Source organism: Trachypithecus francoisi, unplaced genomic scaffold (genome assembly GCF_009764315.1).
Source record: "Trachypithecus francoisi isolate TF-2019V2 unplaced genomic scaffold, Tfra_2.0 Lachesis_group15, whole genome shotgun sequence".
Classification (NCBI taxonomy): domain Eukaryota; kingdom Metazoa; phylum Chordata; class Mammalia; order Primates; family Cercopithecidae; genus Trachypithecus; species Trachypithecus francoisi.
This window is the reverse complement of record NW_022681460.1, coordinates 65880403-65903667: the sequence shown is the minus strand read 5'-3', so window position 1 is coordinate 65903667 and position 23265 is coordinate 65880403. Positions and strand designations below refer to the sequence as shown.

Genomic DNA, 23265 nt, shown 5'->3' with positions numbered 1-23265 from the left:
AATTGTTAACATTGGCAACTGCCACTAGGAAGGCATATACTCCACATACTACTGATAAAAACTGTAGGAACCTGTTGGTGGTTCCCATAACCACCACTGATGTGTTAATTCCCACAACATCAAAAATAAAGAACTAGTTCCATGAGCTGTCAATAATACTCTGAAGGTAACTTATTCATCAGCACCAGAATCCCACTGATTTTCTTCCACATGTTCACAATATTTTGCCATCAGTCATCTATCGGATCCTACAACTGTGTGGGAGTGTCAGGCTAACAAAAACCAAATCTGGGCATTGACATTAATGGTAGTTTACGGATGTTTCCCCTGCAAATCTTGCATTTTCTGATAATAAAATTTTGCACAGAAGTTGGATTTCAAAAGGCTAATTGTATGTTCTATCTGAAATCTTATAATTACAGTACTTCTATGAAAAAAGATGTCTAGTAACATAAATTGCTTCTGCATCGGTTCCACAAACAAGACAAGGACCTAAAATATCCAAACTGTTCACAGACAGAGACCTACTGGGAAGCAAGCTTGTGATTTCAATTCGGTCTTTTGCAGGATCAGTGCTGAGCCAGGAGCTAATGACAGACTGGTGAACGTTAGCTTGGTTACTAATGCTGTGAGACAAAAAAGTACTGCTTCTTCCTCCTGGGAGAAAAAAAGAAAAGGAAGAAATCTTTCAAGATGATTTTTATATTAGTAAACATCCAAACTTCTACTGATATTTAGAAAGGTGATGATATCAATGTGTTTAATTCTCAGAATAATAGGCTAATAATTCCATTATTATATATCACCACTTTTGACCAAAGGCTTATTCAGTGATATTAAATACTGAAATTTCCATGGGATACTCTGGATACCAAACTTGAAGTCTTCAGGCAAAGCAGATGATTTCAACTGACTCTCTTTCTGTTCATCTTTTAATGGAAAGTCTCAGAAACGTAGCAAAATGGCCAGCAGACAAGTTGAATAAAGAAAGACATTATTTCCAACTTACTTTCCTCTCAACTTGGTTTCATATCAAATAAGTACAAATTTAATTCACTCAACAAATGACTGAGTACCTACTATGCACCAGGCTCTGTGCTAAGTGCTCTGTGCCAAGTCCTTATGTCTTAAAGCTTAAAGATTAGTACATTTAAAATCTTGCTGATCCTTTAAAATATGGCTGAACTTCCTTTTCTAAGAAAACTTTGAAGACAACCTCTACTTCACGTTTTTCTCTTTCCTCGAACCCTCAGCACTTGTATGTACCATTAATTTACTACTTTATAACAATTCTTATATCCTAATTGAACTTTCCATGCCTCTGTCCATGACTAAGAATGTCTTAAGAGCAGGACGCACATTTTATATCTGTTTTACTTTTTCACAGTGTTTAATACTGTGCCTTGCAACAGTAGACACAGAATAAAGTTTTATTTCCAGTCTAACCAAGGTTCCTTAAAAGTAAATTTGCAAGTTCAAGACTATGCGGTTAGGGGAGGAAGGAAGTAAAAACCAAGTACATACTTAATTAATCCTTAGATGAAACTGTTTGTTTCTCTGTAGATGAAGTTAGCATAGACATGCATGCATGCTCCACACATGCTCTTCACTCCAGAATTTTTCTGGAGAATTTTTAGAATTTTTTTCCCCTTAGTTTTTCTGTTTATCTTTTACTGCCCCTACATTTTACATTGCTCTTGCACACTGTAAAGATTAACATATTATTCAAGCCACTGTGATAAGACTCCTTCCTCATCTCCTTGTTTCTACTTTTCTCCCCCCTCTCCCATAAAGTCCTTATCATGGGCTACAAAGTCCCAGGGCTCCTCAGCCACCAGTCCTTATCTTCCACCACTCTACCCTGCTGGCTGAGCTGCAACCATGGTATCCTTGTTGTACTCTGCCTGTCTCAGGTCCTCAGCATTTGCTGTTTCCTCTGCCTGGAATACTTTCATGTCACTTACACCTTCACTTCTTTTAAGTCTCTGCTCAAATGTTCCTTCTGCCAAGTGGCTTCTTCTTACCACTCTCTAACTAGAGTAGCTCCCGTCACCCCTGTCTTTATTGTTTTTCCTCCTACTCTTACGTATTCTTCTTCATGGTAATTAGCAGTGTATTTGGCCACATTATTTTCCTTTTTCTTTTCTTTTTTTTGAGACAGAGTCTCACTCTGTTGCCCAGGCTGGAGTGCAGTGGCATGATCTTGGCTCACTGCAACGTCTAACTCCCAGATTCAAGCGATTCACCTGCCTCAGCCTCCCAAGTAGCTGGGATTACAGGCATCCACCACCACGCCCAGCTAATTTTTGTATTTTTAGTAGAGACAGGGTTTCACCATGTTGGACCAGGCTGGTCGCGAACTCCTGGCCTCAGGTGATCTGCCCACCTTGGCCTCCCAAATTGCTGGGATTATAGGCGTTAGCCACTGCGCCCGGCCTCCTTTTTCTTTTCAGTCTCCTTTCTACTTTTCTGTGCTCTGCTATATACTGTAGGGGGTGGAAGTCGGCAAACTCCACTTTCCAGGCTGCTTTGGCATCTGCCATCCAGATGGGCCTTGCCAATAGCAGGTATTCATGGTGGGTGACTGGAAGACAAGAGGGGAGAAGCAGCTCCTTCCTGCTCCAGATTTCTGGCAACAACACTGGTGGTAGTTCCAGCCTGGCTGAGGGAGCGCCTTTTCTGCTGATTCAGAACAAACTTTTCCAGCATTTTCAACAATGCAGTAGCAGGGGTACTAACAATTATTATTTCTGGGTACTCCCTTTTTTTCCTATTTGTTCTCCCAACCCCCCTCCTATTACCTTTTGTTTTCCCAGCCCTTCTAACACATGTGAGACCAATTCCCTCTACATGGAAGGTAGTTTCTGACATTCTGATTGGACTCTTACTGATACATTATCTATTTTTTAATTGTCTACTAGAATATTTGCTCTATGCATGTTGACATTTCGTTCTGCTCATTGTTATATGCCCTAACACCTAGAAGAATGCCTACATGATAGGCATTCAGTAAATATTTCTGAGTGAATGAATAAGCAAAAGAACTATGGAACCACAGACAAACCCTCAAAAACAGGAAACTTGGAAAATGCAAAAACTGGTTTTTGGCTGACCATAACCTACCACTGACTATAATGAGGAAAAGCAGGCCTTTTTTTTTTTTGAGACGGAGTTTTACTCTTGCTATCCAGGCAGGAGTGCAATGGTACGATCTCGGCTCACTGCAACCTCCATCTCCCAGGTAAAAGTGATTCTCCTGCCTCAGCCTCCTGAGTAGCTAGGATTACAGGTATGCGCCACCACACCCGGATAATTTTGTATTTTTAGTAGAGACGAGGTTTCTCCATGTTGGTCAGGCTGGTCTCGAACTCCCGACCTCAGATGACTCACCCGCCTCGGCCTCCCAAAGTGTTGGGATTACAGGCGTGAGCCACCACACCCGGCCCAACTTGGGAAAAAACCAGTACCCTCAGTTACATCAAATATCAAAATTTTTTCTTGCCATTCACATAAACTTGGCAATGCAATATAAAAGATTTGCCTGTGTCTATGCTATGGCATAAGGGTCTAGGTTAATGGCACTCACAAAGAAGAACCTTGGCTGTCTCAAGTGAGCCAGCTTACAGCATTTCTAGCCATCAGCCATACAGTAGTAAGTAACTTGACAGTCAAGATTTCAAGCCCTGTGATACTCAAATTTACTCTGAGGCAAGAGAATAAAAATGTTTTGCCATTAAGTAAAAACTACAAGGATGTCTAATTTGGTATTTAAAAGTATAATAAGGCTGGGTACAGCAGCTCATGCTTATAACAGCAGCACCTCAGGAGGCCCAGGCAGGAGGATTGCTTGAGCTCAGGAGTTCAAGACACGCCTGGGCAGAATAGTGAGAACTCGTCTGTACAAAAAAATTTTTTTTTAAATTAGCTGGTTGTGGTTGTAAGAACCTCTGCTCTCAGTTATTTGGGAGGCTGGGGCAGGAGGATTGCTTGAGTCCAGGAGGGCGAGGATGTAGCAAGCTGTGATCATGCCACTGCAGTCCAGCCTGCATGTCAGAGTGAGACCCTATCTCAAACAAAACAAAACAAAATTAAAGTATGATAAAATTACACATAACAGGCTGGGCACAGTGGCTTACGCCTGTAATCCCAGCACTTTGGGGAGGCTGAGGTGGCAGATCACTTAAGGCCAGGAGTTCGAAACCAGCCTGGCCAACATGGCAAAACCTCATCTCTACTAAAAATACAAAAAAATTAGCCAGGTGTGGTGGCACACACCTGTAATCCCAGCTACTAGGGAAGCTGAGGCACAAGAAAAGCTTGAACCCGAGAGGCACAGGTTGCACTGAGCCAAGATTGCACCATTGCACTCCAGCCTGGATGACTAAGACTCTGTATCCAAAAAGAAAAAGGCCAAACATGGTGGCTCACTCCTGTAATCCCAGCACTTTGGGAGGTTGAGGCAGGTGGATCATTTGAGATCAGCAGTTTGAGACCAGCCTGGCCAACATGGTGAAACCCCATCTATACTAAATACAAAAAAAAATTAGCCAGGCATGGTGGTGCATGACTGTAGTCCTCACTCCTCTCGAGGCACAAGAATCACTTGAACCCCAGAGGCGGAGGTTGCAGTGAACTGAGATCATGCCACTGCATTCCAGCCTGGGTGACAGAGTGAGACTCTGTCTTTAAAAAAAAAAAAGAGAGATTACACGTAAGAGTATTCATTAAAAAATTTTACCTTGGTGAAAGAGTGACGACTTTTCAGGTACATCTGTGGAAGCATCCCAGTGCCAGAGGGATCCATCTTCAGAGCAGGTAAACAGATGATCTGGGTTGGATGGGTGAAAGTGAACTTCCCACACTGAGAGACAAGAATCAAGAAGCTCATTCCTGTGCAGATTCGCTGAACAAACAACATTAAACCCCCATCTCTAGGCACCATCTTCCATTATCCTCCATCGCATACCTTCAAGCCTCAAGTCCATCATAAAAATTAAAGGTTTCAGAATTAAAGAAAAGACATAACATAACTTTCCAATGACTATAACATGTAGAAAGGAAAAAGAACACTTTGGGAGGCTAAGGCGGGGTGGATCAGCTAAGGTCAAGACCAGCCTGGGCAACATGGTGAAATACCATCTGTACTAAAAATACAAAAGTTAGCTAGGTGTGGTGGTGCATGCTTGTAGTCCCAGCTACTTAGGAGGCTGAGACAGGAAAATCACTTGAACCTGGGAGGCGGAGGTTGCGCGAGCTTGCACCACTGCACTCCAGCCTCGGTGACAAAGTGAGACTGAGAAAAAAAAAAAAAGGAAAAAGAAGCCAAATAAATTTGTGTACTGGGCAAGGAAATAAATGAAAATAGTAGCTGGGCACAGTGGCTCATGCCTGTAATCCCAACACTTTGGGAGGCCAAGGTGGGTGGATCACCTGAGGTCTGGAGTTCCAGACCAGCTGACCAACATGGTGAAACCCCATCTCAGGCCGGGCGCAGTGGCTCAAACCTGTAATCCCAGCACTTTGGGAGGCCAAGGCGGGCGGATCACGAGGTCAGGAGATCGAGACTCATCCTGGCTAACCCAGTGAAACCCCGTCTCTACTAAAAAATACAAAAAACTAGCCGGGCGAGGTGGTGGGCGCCTATAGTCCCAGCTACTCGGGAGGCTGAGGCAGGAGAATGGAGCAAACCCGGGAGGCGGAGCTTGCAGTGAGCTGAGATCCGGTCACTGCATTCCAGCCTGGGCGACAGAGCGAGACTCCATCTCAAAAAAAAAAAAGAAACCCCATCTCTACCAAAAATACAAAAAATTAGCCCGGTGTGGTAGCAGGTGCCTGTAATCCCAGCTACTTGGGAGGCTGAGGTAGGAGAATTGCTTAAACCCGGGAGGTGAGGTTGCAGTGAGCTGAGATTGCGCCATTGCACTCCAGCCTGGGCAAAAAGAGCAAAACTACATCTCAAAAAAAAAAAAAAAAAAGAAAAAGAAGAAAAGAAAAGAAAAGAATTGCTAAAACATTTAACCCTATTACTTTATGAAAAGCTTTTTTTAAAATTTTAAAAATAGAGACAGGGTTTTGCTATGTTATCTACCTTGGTCTTCTACTCCTGGCCTCAAGCAATCCTCCTGCCTCAGCCTCCCAAAGTGTTGGGATTACAGGTGTGTGCCCAGCTAGGAATGACTGTTTTTTACGGAAAAGTTTTTTTTAAATTGGTAAGTTGTCATATTTTTCAATTCCTGTGTCATTAATATATGAAGATTATATTATTGGAAAAACTGAGAAAGACCCTAATAGAAATACAAAAATGAATTTCTAAGAGGCAATATCCAATATTGGTTAATGCCAAGATTCTGAATACTTCTGGCCTTTATCAGAGAAATAGCAACTGACTTCTAGCAAACCAAAATTTGGAAATGTTCCAAGAATTTGGATCCAGTTTCAGATGGAGGGCTTTTTATTTTGTATTTGTTGATTATTTATCAAGAGAAACTATTTCTTAGCCCACATATTTATGCATCATACTTTGGGAACATAGGTCAGTGACAAACTTCTACACAATTCAACCCAAAGAAATTCTCTCTCTTTTTGAAACAGGGTATTGCTCTGGCATCCAGGCTGGAGTGCAGAATGGCATGGTCATGGCTCACTGCAGCCTTGACCTTCCAGGCTTAAGTAATCCGCCTATCTCAGCCTCCCCAGTAGCGAGGACTACAGGGATGCATACCTGGCTAATTTTTGTATTTTTAACAGAGACAGGGTTTCTCCATGTTGCCCAGGCTGGTCTCAAACTCCTGAGCTCAAGCAATCTGCTTGCCTAGGACTCCCAAAGTGCTAGAATTACAGACATGAACTACCATGCTCAGCCCCAAAGAAATTCTATATATTCCAAAATCACATTCAATTCTGAAAGATACCAGTCTTCCTCATTTCCTCAAAATCTTTTATGGCATCATAATTTCTATAGAAATCTAACAATAAAAAAAATTAGCTAGGTGTAGTGGCACATACCTGTAGTCCCAGCTACTCAGAAGGGCAAGGCGAGAGGATCACTTGACCCCAGAAGGTTAAGGCTTAAGTGAGGTACCATGACACTGCACTCTAGCCTGGGCAACATAGTGAGACCTTGTCTCTACAAAAAATAAAAAATTAGCCAGGTATAGTGGTGCATGCCTGTAGCCTCAGCTACTCAGGAGGCTGAGGTGGGAGGATTGATTGAGCCAGGGAGGCAAGGCTGAGGCTGCAGTGGGCTGTGATCACACCACTGCACTCAAACCTGGGTGACAGAGACCCTGTTTTAAAAATATATATATAGTGCCGGGCGCAGTGGCTCACGCCTGTAATCCCAGCACTTTGGGATGCCAAGGCAGACGGATCACCTGAGGTAAGGAGTTTGAGACCAGCCTGGCCAACATGGTGAAACCCCATTTCTACTAAAAATACAAAAATCAGCCAGGCATGATGGCGCATGCCTTTAGTCCCAGCTACTAGGGAGGCTGAGGCAGAAGAATGGCTTGAACCCGGGAGGCAAAGGTTTCAGTGAGCCACGATCGTGCCACTGCACTCCAGCCTGGGCGACAGAGCAAGACTCTGTCTCAAAAAAAACAAAAAAAAACAAAAAACAAAACCAGTATAATCCATTCTGGCATGACATCAAAGCCAGAGTGAGAAAATGAAAAATTTCTGTCCAGCTAAATCATCTCCACCAGAATCAAAAGAAGAAAAAAAAAAAAAAGCTTATAAATCTATCATTCATGTTAAAAAAATGATGCAACAATAAATTGAGGAGCACATTTATTAGCAAATATGACAAAGAGCCTGCATTTGCATGGGAAAAGGGCATTCTGGCACACTTCACTATGGCATATAAAATGGTATGATTTTTATTACCTTTCTTCGGGGAGCAGAGTCTCACTATATTGTCCAGGCTAGAGTGCAGAGGTGCAATCATAATGCACTGCAGCCTTGAATTCCCGGACTCAAGCAACCCTCCTGCCTCAGCCTCCCAAGAAGCTGGTGCATGTCACCCACCTGCCTTAAACTAGTATTATTAACTTTTTAAAGAGGTTATGTTGCCTAAGCTGGCCTAAACTCTCGGGCTCAAGCAATCTTCCCACCTCATGCTCCTGAGTAGCTGGAACTACAGGCAAGTTGCCAATGTGCCTGGCTTAAACTGGTATTATTTTTGTGTAGAAAAATCTGTCAGTGCATTATGCAAAAGGTCTGGCCTAGCAATTCTACTTCTAAAAAATTATCCTAAGAAAAAAAGTACATAAGGCTGGGCATGGGAATAATGGCTCATGCAATCCTAGCACTTTGGAAGAATTGTGTAAGTCCAGGAGTTCGAGGCTGCAATGAGCTATGATCACACCACTACTGCACTCCGGCCTAGGCAACAGAGACCCTATCTCAAAAAAAGTATATACAGATAAATATCTAAGGATTCCACTAAAGTTTTGCATATAAGAATGAAACCTGTGGCTGGTGTGGTGGCTCATAACTCACACCTGTAAACTCAGCATTTCCTGAGGATCACTTGAGCCCAGGAGTTTGAGACCAGCCTGGGCAATAAAGTGAAACCCCATATCTACAAAAAAACAAACAACAACAAAAAATCAGCTAGGCGTGGTGGCATACACCTATAGTCCTATTTACTTGGGAGGCTAATGCAGGAGGATCACCTGAGCCCTGGAAGTCAAGGCTGTAGTGAGCCGTGACTGCACCACTGCACTCCAGCCTGGGCGACAGAGCCAGACCCTGTCTTTTAAAAAGCCAGGCACGGTGGCTCATGCCTGTAATCCCAGCACTTTGGGAGGCTGAGGCGGGCAGATCACCTGAGGACGGGAGTTCAAGACCAGCCTGACCAACAATGGAGAAACCCAGTCTCTACTAAAAATACAAAATTAGCCGGGTGTGGTGGTGTATGCCTGTAATCCCAGCTACTTGGGAGGCTGAGGCAAGAGAATCGCTTGAACTAGGGAAGCGGAGGTTGTAGTGAGCCAAGATAGCGCCACTGCACTCCAGCCCGGGCAACAAGGGTGAAACTCCATCTCCAAAAAAAAAAAAAAAAAAAAGTTAAAGAACATAAATGTCAAGTAAAAAGAAATTAGATAATTATTTAAATTTACACAATTCAGTCATTAAAAGCTACAATGTAAAATGATCCACATGTATCATTATGGAAAGGTGCTTATTATATGTCATATAACTCACCCAATACAAACTTTTTGTATCTCCACAATACTTACTTTCAGCTTCATGAGCCTTCAGCAGAGACACAGGCATAGTACCTTGTCTAACATCCCAAATACTCAACATTCCATCTTGGCCACCAGTAGCTACAACATGCTGTTGGTTGGGATGTCTATCAACACAGTGGAGTGGCACTCGGTCACCAGTCCTTTTGTGGGAGATAACAATGACATCAAAATCAAATAAAATATAATTTATCTTTGTGTAACACAGGAAACACGTTTTTTTTGGTTGTTGTTGTTGTTGGTTTGTTTTGAGACAAGGCCTCACTTACCCAGGCTGGAGTGCAGTGCTGCAATCATTGCTCACTGAAGACTCAAACTCCCTGGGCTCAGGTGATCCTCCCACCTCAGCCTCCTGAGTTGCTAGGAGTACATGTGTGTACCATCATGCCTGGTTAACTTTTTGTATTTTTGTAGAGATGGGGTTTCTCTTTGTCGCCCAGGTTGGTCTCAAACTCCCAGGCTCAAGTGATCTAGCCACCTTAGCCTCCCAAAGTGCTGGGATGACTGGTAACTATACCCAGCCTGTTTTTTTGTTTTTTTGAGACAGGGTATTGACCAGGCTTAGTGGTTCACGTCTATACTCCCAGCATTTTGGGAGGCCAAGGCAGGTGGATGACTTGAGGACAGGAATTCAAGACCAACCAGGCCAAAATGGCGAAACCCCATCTCTACTAAAAATACAAAAACTAGCGAGGCATGGTGGCACGTGCCTGTAGTCCCAGCTACTTGGGAGGCTGAGGCATGAGAATCGCTTGAACCTGGTAGGCAGAAGTTGCAGTGAACCAAGATCATGCCACTGCACTCCAGCCTGAACAACAGAGTGAAACTCTTGTCTCAAAAAATAAAAAAAAATAAAAAAAAGACAGGGTCTTGTTTTGTCACCCAGACTAGAGTGCGGTGGTGTTATCTACAGCTTGCTGCAATCTGGGCTCAAAAGAGCCTTTTGCCTCAGCCTCCCAAGTAGCTAGGACTACACGCACATGCTACGGTGCCTGGCTATTTTAAGAAATTTTTGTAGAGATGGAGTCTCACTGTGTTGCCCCAGCTGGTCTCAAACTTCTCACTGCAGATAATCCTTCCAAAGTGTTGGGATTACAGGCATGAGCCACCATGCTCAGTCAAGAAACATGTTTTTTTTTTTTTTGAGACGGAGTCTTGCTCTGTGGCCCGGGCTGGAATGCAGTGGCCGGATCTCAGCTCACTGCAAGCTCCGCCTCCCAGGTTTACGCCATTCTCCTGCCTCAGCCTCCCGTGTAGCTGGGACTACAGGCGCCTGCCACCACGCCCAGCTAATTTTTTTTTTGTATTTTTTAGTAGAGACAGGGTTTCACCATGTTAGCCAGGATGGCCTCGATCTCCTGACCTCGTGATCCGCCCGTCTCGGCCTCCCAAAGTGCTGGGATTACAGGCTTGAGCCACCGCGCCCGGCCTAAGAAACATGTTTTATATGGTAACTAAGTGACAACTTAGTGGCTGGAGCTACTGGCTGAATCTTTTCTTTATTTGAGACGGAGTTTTATTCTTGTTGCCCAGGCTGGAATGCAATGGCTTGATCTTGGTTCACCGCAAACTCTGCCTCCTGGGTTCAAATGATCCTCCTGCCTCAGCCTCCCGAGTAGCTGGGTCTACAGGCACATGCCACCATGCCTGGCTAGTTTTTGTATTTTTAGTAGAGATGGGGTTTCACCATGTTGGCCAGGCTGGTATCGAACTCCTGACCTCAAGTGATCCATCTGCTTTGGCCTCCCAAAGTGCTGGGATTACAAGCATGAGCAACCATGCCCGGCCTGGCTGAATCTTAATGATACCAAAAAAATGAACTAAATTAGATATATTTCTAAATAGTACAATTTGGAAACAATTCAAGGCCATAATTATTTATTTTCACTTCAGTCTGGAGACATGGAATGAAAGATAATCCGATGGTAAGATGTACAAATCACATTTCCACTTATTAGATTATTTAAAAATTCATACATCAAGTATACTAAGTATGATTTATCATCTTATTTAATGCTTAGTTTATGTAACTATTTTTTCAGTGTGATACATTCTATTTTCTTATGAGAGAAGGCTGTACACCTAAAAAGGGGGATTTCTGCTCAGAAAAATTATCTGGAATTATATTTTCCCCCCAATCATTACATCTGGAGTATATTTTATCCATTGAACAATCACTGAAAAAGCAGAAATAAGTTCTCCATGAAATAATACAAACTTCAAAGAGTAAAGGCTCTGAATCACTCTAACAAATAATTACTAAACGAAACACAGTAGTATCAACCCCATCAAGTAATGCTTGCTCTACCAAATTTTAATCAGGGATCTCCCTCTTAAAACGCAATTAAAATACAACATGGCTTAAAGCCAGTAACTATAAACAACCTAACACATTAATTTTTGGATTACATTACTGAAATTACAAGTCAACACTTACAGTGACAATATCTGAGAAGGTTCATTTCCTTGTTGTCTGAAATCCCATATTTTCAACTGTCCAATTGAATTTACAGTAAGAATCTCAGGAGTTCGAAGAAAGGTTACAGCATGGAGTGTACTACTATCTGCATTGTCTAAAAATTTAAAAAATGGTAATATGTGTTAATGAGTCCCCTTTTTTTCCAAGAAAATCTTAAATCGCACTCCTTTCATGGATTGATATATTACAATTTCCAGTAACTTATAATTTAAATTTCTATAGAAAAATGCATGGTAATGTATATGTTTAAATGGATTCTCTTTGGATGGAAAAATATTACTCACAGGATGTCTGAACTGTTTTCTGTTTCTTTTTTTTTTTTGAGACGGAGTTTCACTCTTGTTGCCCAGGCTGGAGTGCAATGGCGCCATCTCGGCTTACTGCAATAACTGCCTCTCGGATTCAAGCAATTCTCCTGCCTCAGCCTCCCAAGTAGCTGGGATGACAGGCATATGCCACCACACCTGGCTAATTTTGTATTTTTAGTAGAGATGGGGTTTCTCCAAGTTGGTCAGGCTGGTCTAGAACTCCCAACCTCAGCTGATCCACCAGCCTCAGCCTCCCAAAATGCTGGGATTACAGGCGTGAGCCACCACGCCTGGCCTACTGTTTTCTTTCTCTTTTTTGAGACTGATCTCGCTCAGGCTAGAGGGCAGTGGCGCCCTCTTGGCTCACTGCAACTTACGCCTCCCAGGTTCAAGCGATTCTCTTGCCTCAGCCTCTCTAGTAGCTGGGATTACAGGTACATGCCAACCTGCCTGGCTAATTTTTGTATTTTTAGTAGAGACGGAGTTTCACCATATTGGCCAGGCTGGTCTCAAACTCCTGAGCTCAGGTGATCCGCCTGCCTCAGCCTCCCAAAGCGCTGGGATTACAGGCATGAGCCACCAGGCCTGGCCTTGAACTGTTTTCTAAATGGAAGGCTGAGTTTTCATACATTCCTTTTTAACTTTTAAGATTGTTAACCTGCATTTCTGAGACAGTTGTTCAAGCTCCTCTAAATTCAATCTTACTTCCCACTAGTCCCTGACCTAGAACTTCCATTCTATTGAGCCAAACCCCAGTGCTTCCTACAGAGCTCATTCTAACTTTCTATTATTCTACAGACTCATCCCAAATCTACTCATTTTCACCCTCATCAACTCTCGCCCTCTCCATGAAGTCATTCCTGATTGTCATAATGGTCCTTTTTGTTGATTTCCTGGTGTTTAGAACTTATGCCTCATAATTTAACATATACTTTATGGACTTTAGTTTGTGCCACTCCTCTACACTGCCACCAGGCAATGGTCATGAATTAACAAATAAGTGAAGTCGCCCAGTGCAGTGGGTCACATCTGTAATCTCAGCACTTTGGGAGGCCGAGGTGGGCAGACCACTTGAGCCCAGGAGTTTGAGACCAGCCTGGGCAACATGGTGAAACCTCATTTCTACAAAAATTAGCTGGGCATGCTGGTATGCATCTGTAGTCCCAGACACCTGGGAAGCTGAGGTGGGAGGATCACTTGAACCTGGGAGGCAGAGGTTGCAGTGAGCTGGGATCATGCCACTGCACTCCAGGCTGGGTGACAGAGCAAGACCCTGTCTCAAAAAAAAAAAAAAAAAAAAAAAGTAATGCAACTTAACTCAAAACTGAAAATCATAATAAACAACACAAAAGACCAGGTACAGTGGCTCACGCCTGTAATCCCAGCACTTTGGGAAGCCGAGGCTGGCGAATGACAAGGTCAAGAGATCAAGACCATCCTGCCCAACATGTTGAAAGCCCGTCTCTACTAAAAATACAAAAAGTAGCTGAGCGTGGTGGCGTGTGCCTATAGTCCTAGCTACTTGGGAGGCTGAAGCTGCAGAATCGTGTGAACCCAGGAGGTGGAGGTTGCAGTGAGCTGAGGTCATGCCACTGTACTCCAGCTTGGTGACAGAGTGAGATTACATCTTAAAAAAAAAAAAAACCACTCACAAAATGGATTCATGGGCTCAATTCCTAGAGATTCTGATTTAAGAGGTCTAGAGTGGTGGACAGTTAAAAAATTACCTCAGAGAAGTCTGACTGAAGCATAGTTGAGAACCATTACACTTAGTTTTCCACCTAAAAGATGAAACCTCTGTGATTTTGCATTTCAGACTCTGTAATCTGGCCCCAGTTTACCCCTCTCTTGCTTCATCTTTCACCTCTCCTACATAGATATCTAAAGTCAGGTCAAACCATACTTTTTGTCATTCTCTGAATGTCTTTATCCTGCCTCTGGCCTATTCCCTTTGTCTAGCACACCATCTTTTAGTCTTACTTATGGTCTAGAACCCAGAAAAACTATTAATTACTACCTACTCCCAGACGCTTTATCTGATAATGCCCTCTCGCCAAAAAAACAAACAAACAAAAAAATGGTTTCTGTTTCTTCTAGTCAGTCATCCATACCGGCCTCGTCAACCTACTCTCTTGACAAAGGGATCCTGCCGTGCGTGCATGTGTGTGCATGTGTACATGTATTTTTTTGAGACTGAGTCTTGCTCTGTCACCCAGGCTGGAGTGCAGTGGCGTGATCTTGGCTCACTGCAGCCTCTCAGTCTCTCACGTTCAAGCAATTCTCATGACTTAGCCTCCCAAGCAGCTGGGATTATAGGCGTGTGCCACCATGCCCAGCTAACGTTTGCTTGGTCTCCTAATGTGCTAGGATTATAGGCATGAGCCACTGCTACCAGCCATATATTTTTATATCCCTCAATCACTTAACATTGTGTTTACTTTTTTTTTCTTGAGACGGAGTCTCGTTCTGTCACCCAGGCTGGAGTGCAGTGGTGCGATCTTGACTCACTGCAAGCTCCGCCTCCCAGGTTCATGCCATTCTCCTGCCTCAGCCTCCAGAGTAGCTGTGACTACAGACGACTGTCGACACTACGCCAGGCTAATTTTTTGTATTTTTAGTAGAGATGAGGTTTCACCATGTTAGCCAGGATGGTCTCAATCTCCTGACCTTGTGATCCGCCTGCCTCGGCCTCCCAAAGTGTTGCAATTTACAGGCATGAGCCACCGTGTCCGGCTCATTGTGTTTACTTTTTTTTTGAGATGGAGTCTCGCTCCGTTGCCAGGCTAGTGTGCAGTGGTGTAATCTTGGCTCACTGCAACCTCTACCTCCCAGGTTCAAGTGATTCTCCTGCCTCAGCCTCCTGAGTAGCTGGGACTACAGGCACATGCCACCCTACCCAGCTAATTTTTGTTATGTTTAGTAGAGACGGACTTTCACCATGTTGGCCAAGATGATCACGATCTCTCGACCTCGTGATCCGCCCGCCTTGGCCTCCCAAAGTGCTGGGGTAACAGGCATGAGCCATCATGCCCGGCAGTGTTTACTAAGTGTATGGTAAGCACTCAATTACTCTGTGATGAATGAAAGGAATACAATGATTTTTCTTTTTTTGAGACGGAGTCTCCCTCTGTTGCCCAGGTGGGAGTACAGAGTGCCATCACAGCTCACCGCAACCTCTGCCTCTCGGGTTCAAGTGATTCTCCTGCCTCAGCCTCCTGAGTAGCTGGGATTACAAACATGCGCCACCATGCCTGGCTCACTTTTCTTTTCTTTTTTTTTTGAGACAGAGTTTCACTCTTATTGCCCAGGCTGGAGTGCAATGGCACAATCTGCTCACTGCAACCTCCGCCTCTCGGGTTCAAGTGATTCTCCTGCCTCAGCCTCCCGAGTAGCTGGGATTACAGGCATGTGCCACCATTCCCGGCTAATTTTGTATTTTTAATAGAGAGAGTGTTTCTCCATGTTGGTCAGGCTGCTCTCAGACTCCCAACCTCAGGTGATCCGCCTCCCAAAGTGCTGCGATTGCCGGGGTAAGCCACCACACCCAGCCTAACTTTTGTATTTTTAATAGAGACAAGGTTTCGCCATGTTGGCCAGGCTGGGATTTTTCTTACCTATGGTTCTTACAGCTTCCTTGTGATCAGCTCTGAAGAGATTTATTCGACCATCCTCTCCAACTGTAACGATTTCTGGGTTGTTGCACACAACACCTGTACATGGTGCACTGCTATAGGAAGGACTGCCAGGGCCTGCGTGGTAGTGAGCTGTAGTCCACTGCTGGTTGACTGACAGAGTCTAGGCATCAGAAATGAGGATACTATTAAAGAAAAGTACTAAGGAACTAGCACTTCTTACCAACAAGAGTATCTTTAAATTCTGACTCACATCCTTCTACAAGAATAAATCTCTGTTTTTCCTTTAGAATAATGAAATCTAGAAACTACTTGCATCAAAGTTCTGCATACACAGAATTAGATTCAAAAGAAATACTGTTTAATAATGCCTCACATTTATCTCAAACTACAGTAATGACTTTTAGGGATCAAGCAGTTGGATGTTCAAAAGCAACTCTTTGTATTCTTATGGGAATTAAGCTACATCTAAAATATAAATCTCTGGCCCATGGCTGTGGCTCATGCCTGTAATCCTAGCACTTTGGGAGGCCAAGGCAGGCAGATCATCTGAGGTCAGGAGTTTGAGACCAGCCTGGTCAATATGGTGAAATCCCATCTCTACTAAAAATACAAAAATTAGCCAGGTATGGTGGCACACACCTGTAATCCCAGCTACTTGGGAAGCTAAGGTAGGAGAATTGCTTGAACCAGGGAGGTGGAGGCTGCAGTGAGTAGAGATCGTGCCACTGCACTCTAGCCTGGGTGACAGAAATAGACTCTGTCTCAAAATAAATAAATAAATAAATAAATAAAACATTAATCTCTGTAGCTTTTTCTAAATGACTCAAAAAAACTTTCAACATGAACTGGGTCTTATATTTACTAGGCATGTCTATTAGAAACGTTACCTTTGGCCGGGAGCGGTGGCTCACGCCTGTAATCCCAGCACTTTGGGAGGGTGAAGAGGGCTGATCACCTGAGGTCAGGAGTTCGAGGTCAGCCTGACCAACATGGAGAAACCCCGTCTCTACGAAAAATATAAAATTAGCCGGGTGTGGTGTCACATGCCTGTAATCCCAGCTACTTGGGAGGCTGAGGCAAGAGAATCACTTGAAGCTGGAAGGCGGAGCTTGTGATGAGCCGAGATTGCGCCACTGCACTCCAGTGCCTGGGCAAAAAGAGCAAAACTCCATCTCAAAAAAAAAAAAAAAAAAAAAATCACTTTTCAAACTGAAGTTCTTTACCTGGTTATTCGGATGGTGAAGGAAAACTGTTACACATCCTGTTGATGAAGCAGTGACAATTCTTTCCTGGTCAAAAAACTAAAGAGAAAATTTCTGCTTGTTAAAGATTCAGAAATATTAGCAGGGAGGAAATCTATTCGTTTATTTAACTCAATTAGTAGCAAATGGTAACAATTTTAAAAAGCAAAGAGCCTATGAGTGCTAATAAATAACATGTGTTAATGGAGCTGAAAGTCCAAACTGCCATACAAAGTATTTTCATGAATAAACAGTATTTTTTTCCTAGACACATTCACCCACCATTGACTTGAGACCAGCACAATAAAACATTAGAAAAATATCATTCCTGGCTGGGTGCGGTGGCTCACGCCTGTAATCCCAGCACTTTGGGAGGCCTAGGCGGACAGATCGCTTGAGTTCAGGAGTTCAAGACCACCCTGGGCAACGTGGCGAGACCTTGTCTCTACAAAAATACAAAAATGAGTCGGGGTTGTAGGGAAGCGGAGCTTGCAGCGAGCCAAGCTGGAGCCCCTGCATTCCAGCCTGGTTGACAGAGCAAGACTCAGTTTCAAAAAAAGAATAAAAATTTTTATAAAGAAAAGCCAGGCGCGGTGGCTCACGCCTGTAATCCCAGCACTTTGGGAGGCTGAAGCAGGCAGATCACGAGGTCAGGAGTTCGAGACTAGCCTGGCCAATATGTTGAAACCCCATCTCTACTAAAAATACAAAAATTAGCTGGGCGTGGTGGCAGGCGCCTGTACTCCCAGCTACTCAGCAGGCTGAGGCAGAAGAATCGCTTGAACCCAGGAGGCAGGGTTGCAGTGAACCGAGATCGTGCCACTGCACTCCAGCTTGGGTGACAGAGTGAGACTCCGTCTCAAAAAAAAAAAAAAAAAAAAAAAAGGAAAAAGAAAAAAAGAAAGGAAAAATATTGTCCAGGTACGGTGGCTCACGCTTGTAATCCTAGCACTTTGGGAGGCCAAGCCGGGTGAACCACGAGGTCAGGAGTTCAAGACCAGCCTAGCCAACATGGTGAAACCCCATCTCTACTAAAAACACAAAAATTAGCCAGGCATGGAGGCATGTGCCAATTGTCCCAGCTACTCAGGACGCTGAGGCAGAAGAACTGCATGAACCCAGGAGGCAGAGGTTGCAGTGAGCTGAGATCGTGCCACTGCACTCCAGTTCAAGTGACAGTATGAGACTCCGTTTCAAAAAAAAAAAAAAAATCTTTCCTAGGGCTAGATAGCTTTCTTTCTTCTCTCTGTCTCTCTCTTTCTTTTTTTTGGGACAGCGTTTCGCTCTTGTTGCCCAGACTAGCGCACTCTCAGCTTATTGTAACCTCTGCACCCAGGTTCAAGAGATTCTCCTGCCTCAGCTTCCCAAGTAGCTGGGATTACAGGCGTACACCAGGGCTAGGTAGCTTTCTACAGAATAAAACGCAGGGGCTCTCCACACCAGGATTTGAAAACTTAATTTCGGCCAGGCACAGTGGCTCACTCCTGCAATCCCAGCATTTTGGGAGGCCGAGATCAGGAGTTCAAGACCATCCTGGTTAATATGGTGAAACCTCGTCTCTACTAAAAATACAAAAAATTAGCCAGGTGTGGTGGCCTGCACCTGTAGTCCCAGCTACCTGGGAGGCTGAGGCGGGAGAACTGCTTGAATCCGGGAAGTGGAGGCTGTAGTGAGCCGAGATCATGCCACTGTACTCCAACCGGGGAGACAGAGTGAGACAACAACTCAAAAAAAAAAAAAAGAAAGAAAAAGAAAAAAAGAAAGCTCAATTTCTTTTTTTTTTTTTTTTGAGGCGGAGTCTCGCTCTGTCGCCCGGACTGGAGTGCAGTGGCCGGATCTCAGCTCACTGCAAGCTCCGCCTCCCGGGTTTACGCCATTCTCCTGCCTCAGCCTCCCGAGTAGCTGGGACTACAGGCGCCCGCCACCTCGCCCGGCTAGTTTTTTTTTTGTATTTTTAGTAGAGACGGGGTTTCACTGTGTTAGCCAGGATGGTCTCGATCTCCTGACCTCGTGATCCGCCCGTCTCGGCCTCCCAAAGTGCTGGGATTACAGGCTTGAGCCACCGCGCCCGGCCAGAAAGCTCAATTTCATCCCCACCACTCACTACTGGTTTCGAGACTTTGGCCAAGTTAAGTTCACTAAATCATGGTAAATCTTTAAAACGGGAGCACTAATCTCTGCTTAGGGAGTTGTTATGAGAATTCAAAAAACAAAATGATGTTAATCCCCCTGCACAGTATCTGTCACATAGTACATGCTCAAGATATATTAGTCTCAATTTTCTCTTTAGTAAAACAAAGTAAAAATACTTGATTTACTGGCAAGCAACAATAATTTTTGTAAAGCTCCCCAAACGGTACTTAGCACATAGTCGACGGTCAATAAATAAAAAAGTATGATTAAATCTACATCCCCTTTCCCAGTCCTTTTTCTGCCACTAAATGGCTAAATGATGTCAGGCAAATCATAACTTACAGAGCACTCAGTTTTTTGCAAACGAGGGGTGACACAAGACAACCTTTACGATGCTCTGCTTGTTTAAATGTATTACTCAAGACTTTCAAAGTTAGCTTTTGGATGCTACACAGATTTACCTGTAAATCCATGACATCACCATGGTGTCTGATACCACACAATAACTGATGGTCTCCTTCAAACCCTCCATCAGAGTCCAAGTTTCCAAAATCTCCAATAGACCACAGTGAAACATAATTTTCCTGTAAAACAAAGAGTTGTGTCTTGAGATGACATAAATGTCAACTCTCGGAAAATAAAAGTTGTTCTTCCGTCCAGAAAGCTTGCTCCAAAACTTCTCAGACAAATAGTATGGTGAGTTTAAAACGTAACGAGGTATGAGGCTCAGGCACACCATAACGGGCTCTGAGCTATGGAGCAACCGCGCCTGGGACAGGGTCCGAGGGACCCAGAAGTGCGAGAAAAACCAGAAGGTGGGAGTTGGCGCGCGCGCGGCCAGGGGTCAGCTTAACAGGAGGGAGGGAAGCTGCAGGGGCTCGTCCCTATCAGCGGGGATACCTCATTGTCCCAAGATCCTGTAGCGAACGTCTCCGCGGTCTGCAAACTTCCGGGAGGCAGCGGTCGCCAGCGGGTTTTGCTGATTTTCTGAGACACAAACTTCGCATAAATTTCCTCCATGCCGAAGGCAGCCGCAGCAGGTACTGCAAAAAGCAAGCACAATGCGCGCCTCTCAGCCCCGCCTCTTCCCGCGGAACCCTGATTGGATGGGACTTTAGGAGGCAGACGGTGGCTGCAGAGAGTCAATTCTCTTCGGTAGCCAGTGTGGGCACGGTCAGTATACAAACTGGGAGAACCTAGACTGAGAGGCCCATCTCGTAGAGCGACTCTGAGCAAAGGCAAGAGCGCTTTGGCCTTTGAGCAGTAGGACTTGCTCCTAATCTACAATATCAGTATTTTCCTGTGTTCAATAATTGTGCAGTGTAAAATTTAAGAGCAAAAATAGAACAAAATCAATACAGTAGAAACCACCTTGAAACCACACCTAAGCAGTTGCAGGTCACTGCGCATAGAAAACAATTCAAAAATCCTTAAATACTCATGGAAGTACCTCAAATACAGTGCCAACCTACTATCCTAAACCTCTCCCTCTTGTCCCCCAAACAAATACTTTGCTTGAAAGTTAATATACACTGTCAGAGCCTGGAGTTAGAATTCTGAAAGACTCCAGTTTTAGTTTTGATGCCAATTGCCTAGCTTTGGTCAATTTAATTATGTGCATGATTAAGAATGAGGTTTGAGGCCGGGCGCGGTGGCTCAAGCCTGTAATCCCAGCACTTTGGGAGGCCGAGACGGGTGGATCACGAGGTCAGGAGATCGAGACCATCCTGGCTAACACGGTGAAACCCCGTCTCTACTAAAAAAATACAAAAAATTAGCCGGGCGAGATGGCGGGCGCCTGTAGTCCCAGCTACTCGGGAGGCTGAGGCAGGAGAATGGCGTAAACCCGGGAGGCGGAGCTTGCAGTGAGCCGAGATCGCGCCACTGCACTCCAGCCTGGGTGACAGAGCGAGACTCCGTCTCAAAAAAAAAAAAAAAAAAAAAAAAAAAAAAAAAAAAAAAAGAATGAGGTTTGTGATATCTATTGTCAATAGCCCAGGAATCAGTTTTCTAGGTTCCTTCTGTGCTTTTGATTACACCTATAATATTCTTCACTTCCTCTTTACTCCTCCGAATCCTGCATATCCTTCAAGGATCTGTTCTTTCCTTAACGATTTCCTGATGACCCCAGCCAATGTTGATCTAAATCAACATCGCTTTTTTTCTTTTTGAAGACAGGGTCTTACTCTGTAGCCCAGGTTGGAGTGCAGTGGCACAATCTCAGCTCACTGCAACCTCCGCCTCCCAGATTAAAGTGATTCTCTCACCTCAGCTTCCAGGGTAGCTGGGACTACAGGTGCGTGTCACCATGCCTGGCTAATTTATTTATTTTTTAAATAAAGATGGGATTTTACCATATTTGCCAGGCTGGTCTCGAACTCCTGACTTCAGGTGATCCGCCTGCCTTGTCCTCCCAAACTGCTGGGATTACAGGCGTGAGCTTGCATTTGATATCTAGACCACCAATTACATATATTTTGGATATATTTTATTGTTAGTTTTCTTAAGATGCATATTCCTCTCTAATTAGAATGTAAATCCTACTGAATACAAGAGGTTGTTTCTTTAAAAAGGGCCATTATGCTACTGTTGTTTTTATGTGATATTGGTAGTCCTACTTCATAGGGACAGTTTACGGAAGCACTGCATGTAAATGCAATCCGTATGGCTCAGCTTTAGAGTTATCAGGTTCCTATCAAGGATTTGACTTTTTTCTTTTCACCAAATGGAAGATCAAGAAACTGTAGAAAAAATAAAATGGAAAATATTAAGTGGGTTACAGTCCCAAAGCAACAATTTATTCATGTTTAATATTGAAGTAAAGAACACTGTTTTGGCTGGGCACGGTGGGCCATGCCTGTAATTCCAGCACTTTGGGAGACCGAGGCAGGCAGATCACGAGGTCAGGAGTTCGAGACCAGCCTGGCCAATATGGTGAAACTCTACTACTAAAAATACAAAAAAATTAGCCGGGCATGGTGGTCGTGCCTGTAATTCCAGCTACTGGGGAGGCTGCGGCAGAATTTCTTGAACCGGGGCCTGGGAGGCGGAGGTTGCAGTGAGCCGAGATCCTGCCACTGCATTCCAGCCTGGGCTACTGAGCGAGACTCCGTCTCAAAAAACAAAAACAAAAACAAAAAACTCAGTTTTGTCAGTACTTTCATTTATGGTCACAGAATCCCAGAAAATAGGTAACGTTGATTTTGGATTGGAAACAGGCCAGCGTCACATTTTACAAAATCGGATAAGAACTAGAATTTGAAAATTGTGCTGACATAGTAGAACAGATGTCTTAGCCTTGTTTCCTTCCAAAAGATTGCTGGAGGCCGGGCGCAATGGCTTACGCCTGTAATCCCAGCACTTGGGGAGGCAGAGGAGGGCAGATCCCGAGGTCAGGAGATCGAAACCATCCTGGCTAACACGGTGAAACCCTGCCTCTACTAAAAATACAAAAAATTAGCCGGGCGTGGTGGCGGGCGCCTGTAGTCCCAGCTGCTCAGGAGGCTGAACCCGGGAGGCGGAGCTTGCAGTGAGCCGAGATCGCGCCACTGCACTCCAGCCTGGGCGACAGAGCGAGACTCCGTCTCAAAAAAAAAAAAAAAAAAAAAAAAAAAAAAGATTACTGGACTAAGTGATGGCTGGATTCTGTCAGTCTCAGGTCAAATTAAGAGTCAGCGATTTGGACGCGACAAGCAATGTTCTCAGTGAACTTCTCACTCATGGTCTTGCAGAGCTGATAGCAATAAAGCCATGGTGGAATTTGTGAGGCTTAATTAGGTGGAAATGCACACTTTTGTCGGGAGAATAACACGTTCACCAGAGGACACAGTGGTATTTTTTAACCAATCGCAACTCTTTACGTTCGTATTATTCTAAGGGAGCAAAGCTTTGCCCCAACCCCCACCCCTATGTCCTGGTATTCTTCCACTCCCTGACAGCTTTAGAACCAGGGTTCCAAAGTCTTTGCTTAGCCTAACGGTGACATGTTTGTCACAAAGCCAGAGGCCGGTGTACTTGGGTTAGAGAGGGCCTTTGTCGTTGGGTTTTATTCTTATTGTATTATTCGGGCTCCACCGACCCAAATATTAGTCAACTGGGTTGGGTGAGGTAGGAACGGATGAAGCCCACCGTCTAACAATCTGGACATTTCGAGCAGATCCGCCGCTCGAAACAGCTGACCCAGCCGCGACTGCGGAACCACCAGCAGCGTCTGCAAAG

At 44.3% G+C, this 23265-nt stretch overlaps 1 protein-coding gene across 1 annotated transcript; it reads right to left on the bottom strand.

Annotated features, from left to right (window-relative positions):
• Nucleotides 1-222: 222 nt before the first annotated feature.
• On the bottom strand, nt 223-23263 carry NUP43 (nucleoporin 43). Its single transcript, XM_033235095.1, has 9 exons — nt 23176-23263; nt 19948-20090; nt 19509-19631; nt 16897-16974; nt 15653-15833; nt 11689-11824; nt 9243-9394; nt 4739-4861; nt 223-657 (listed from the first exon to the last, which is right to left on the bottom strand). Exons 1-9 carry the CDS (start codon nt 23192-23194, stop codon nt 428-430), a joined length of 1185 nt encoding a protein of 394 aa, XP_033090986.1. The 5' UTR covers nt 23195-23263; the 3' UTR covers nt 223-427.
• Between the last annotated feature and the right edge of the window lie 2 nt (nt 23264-23265).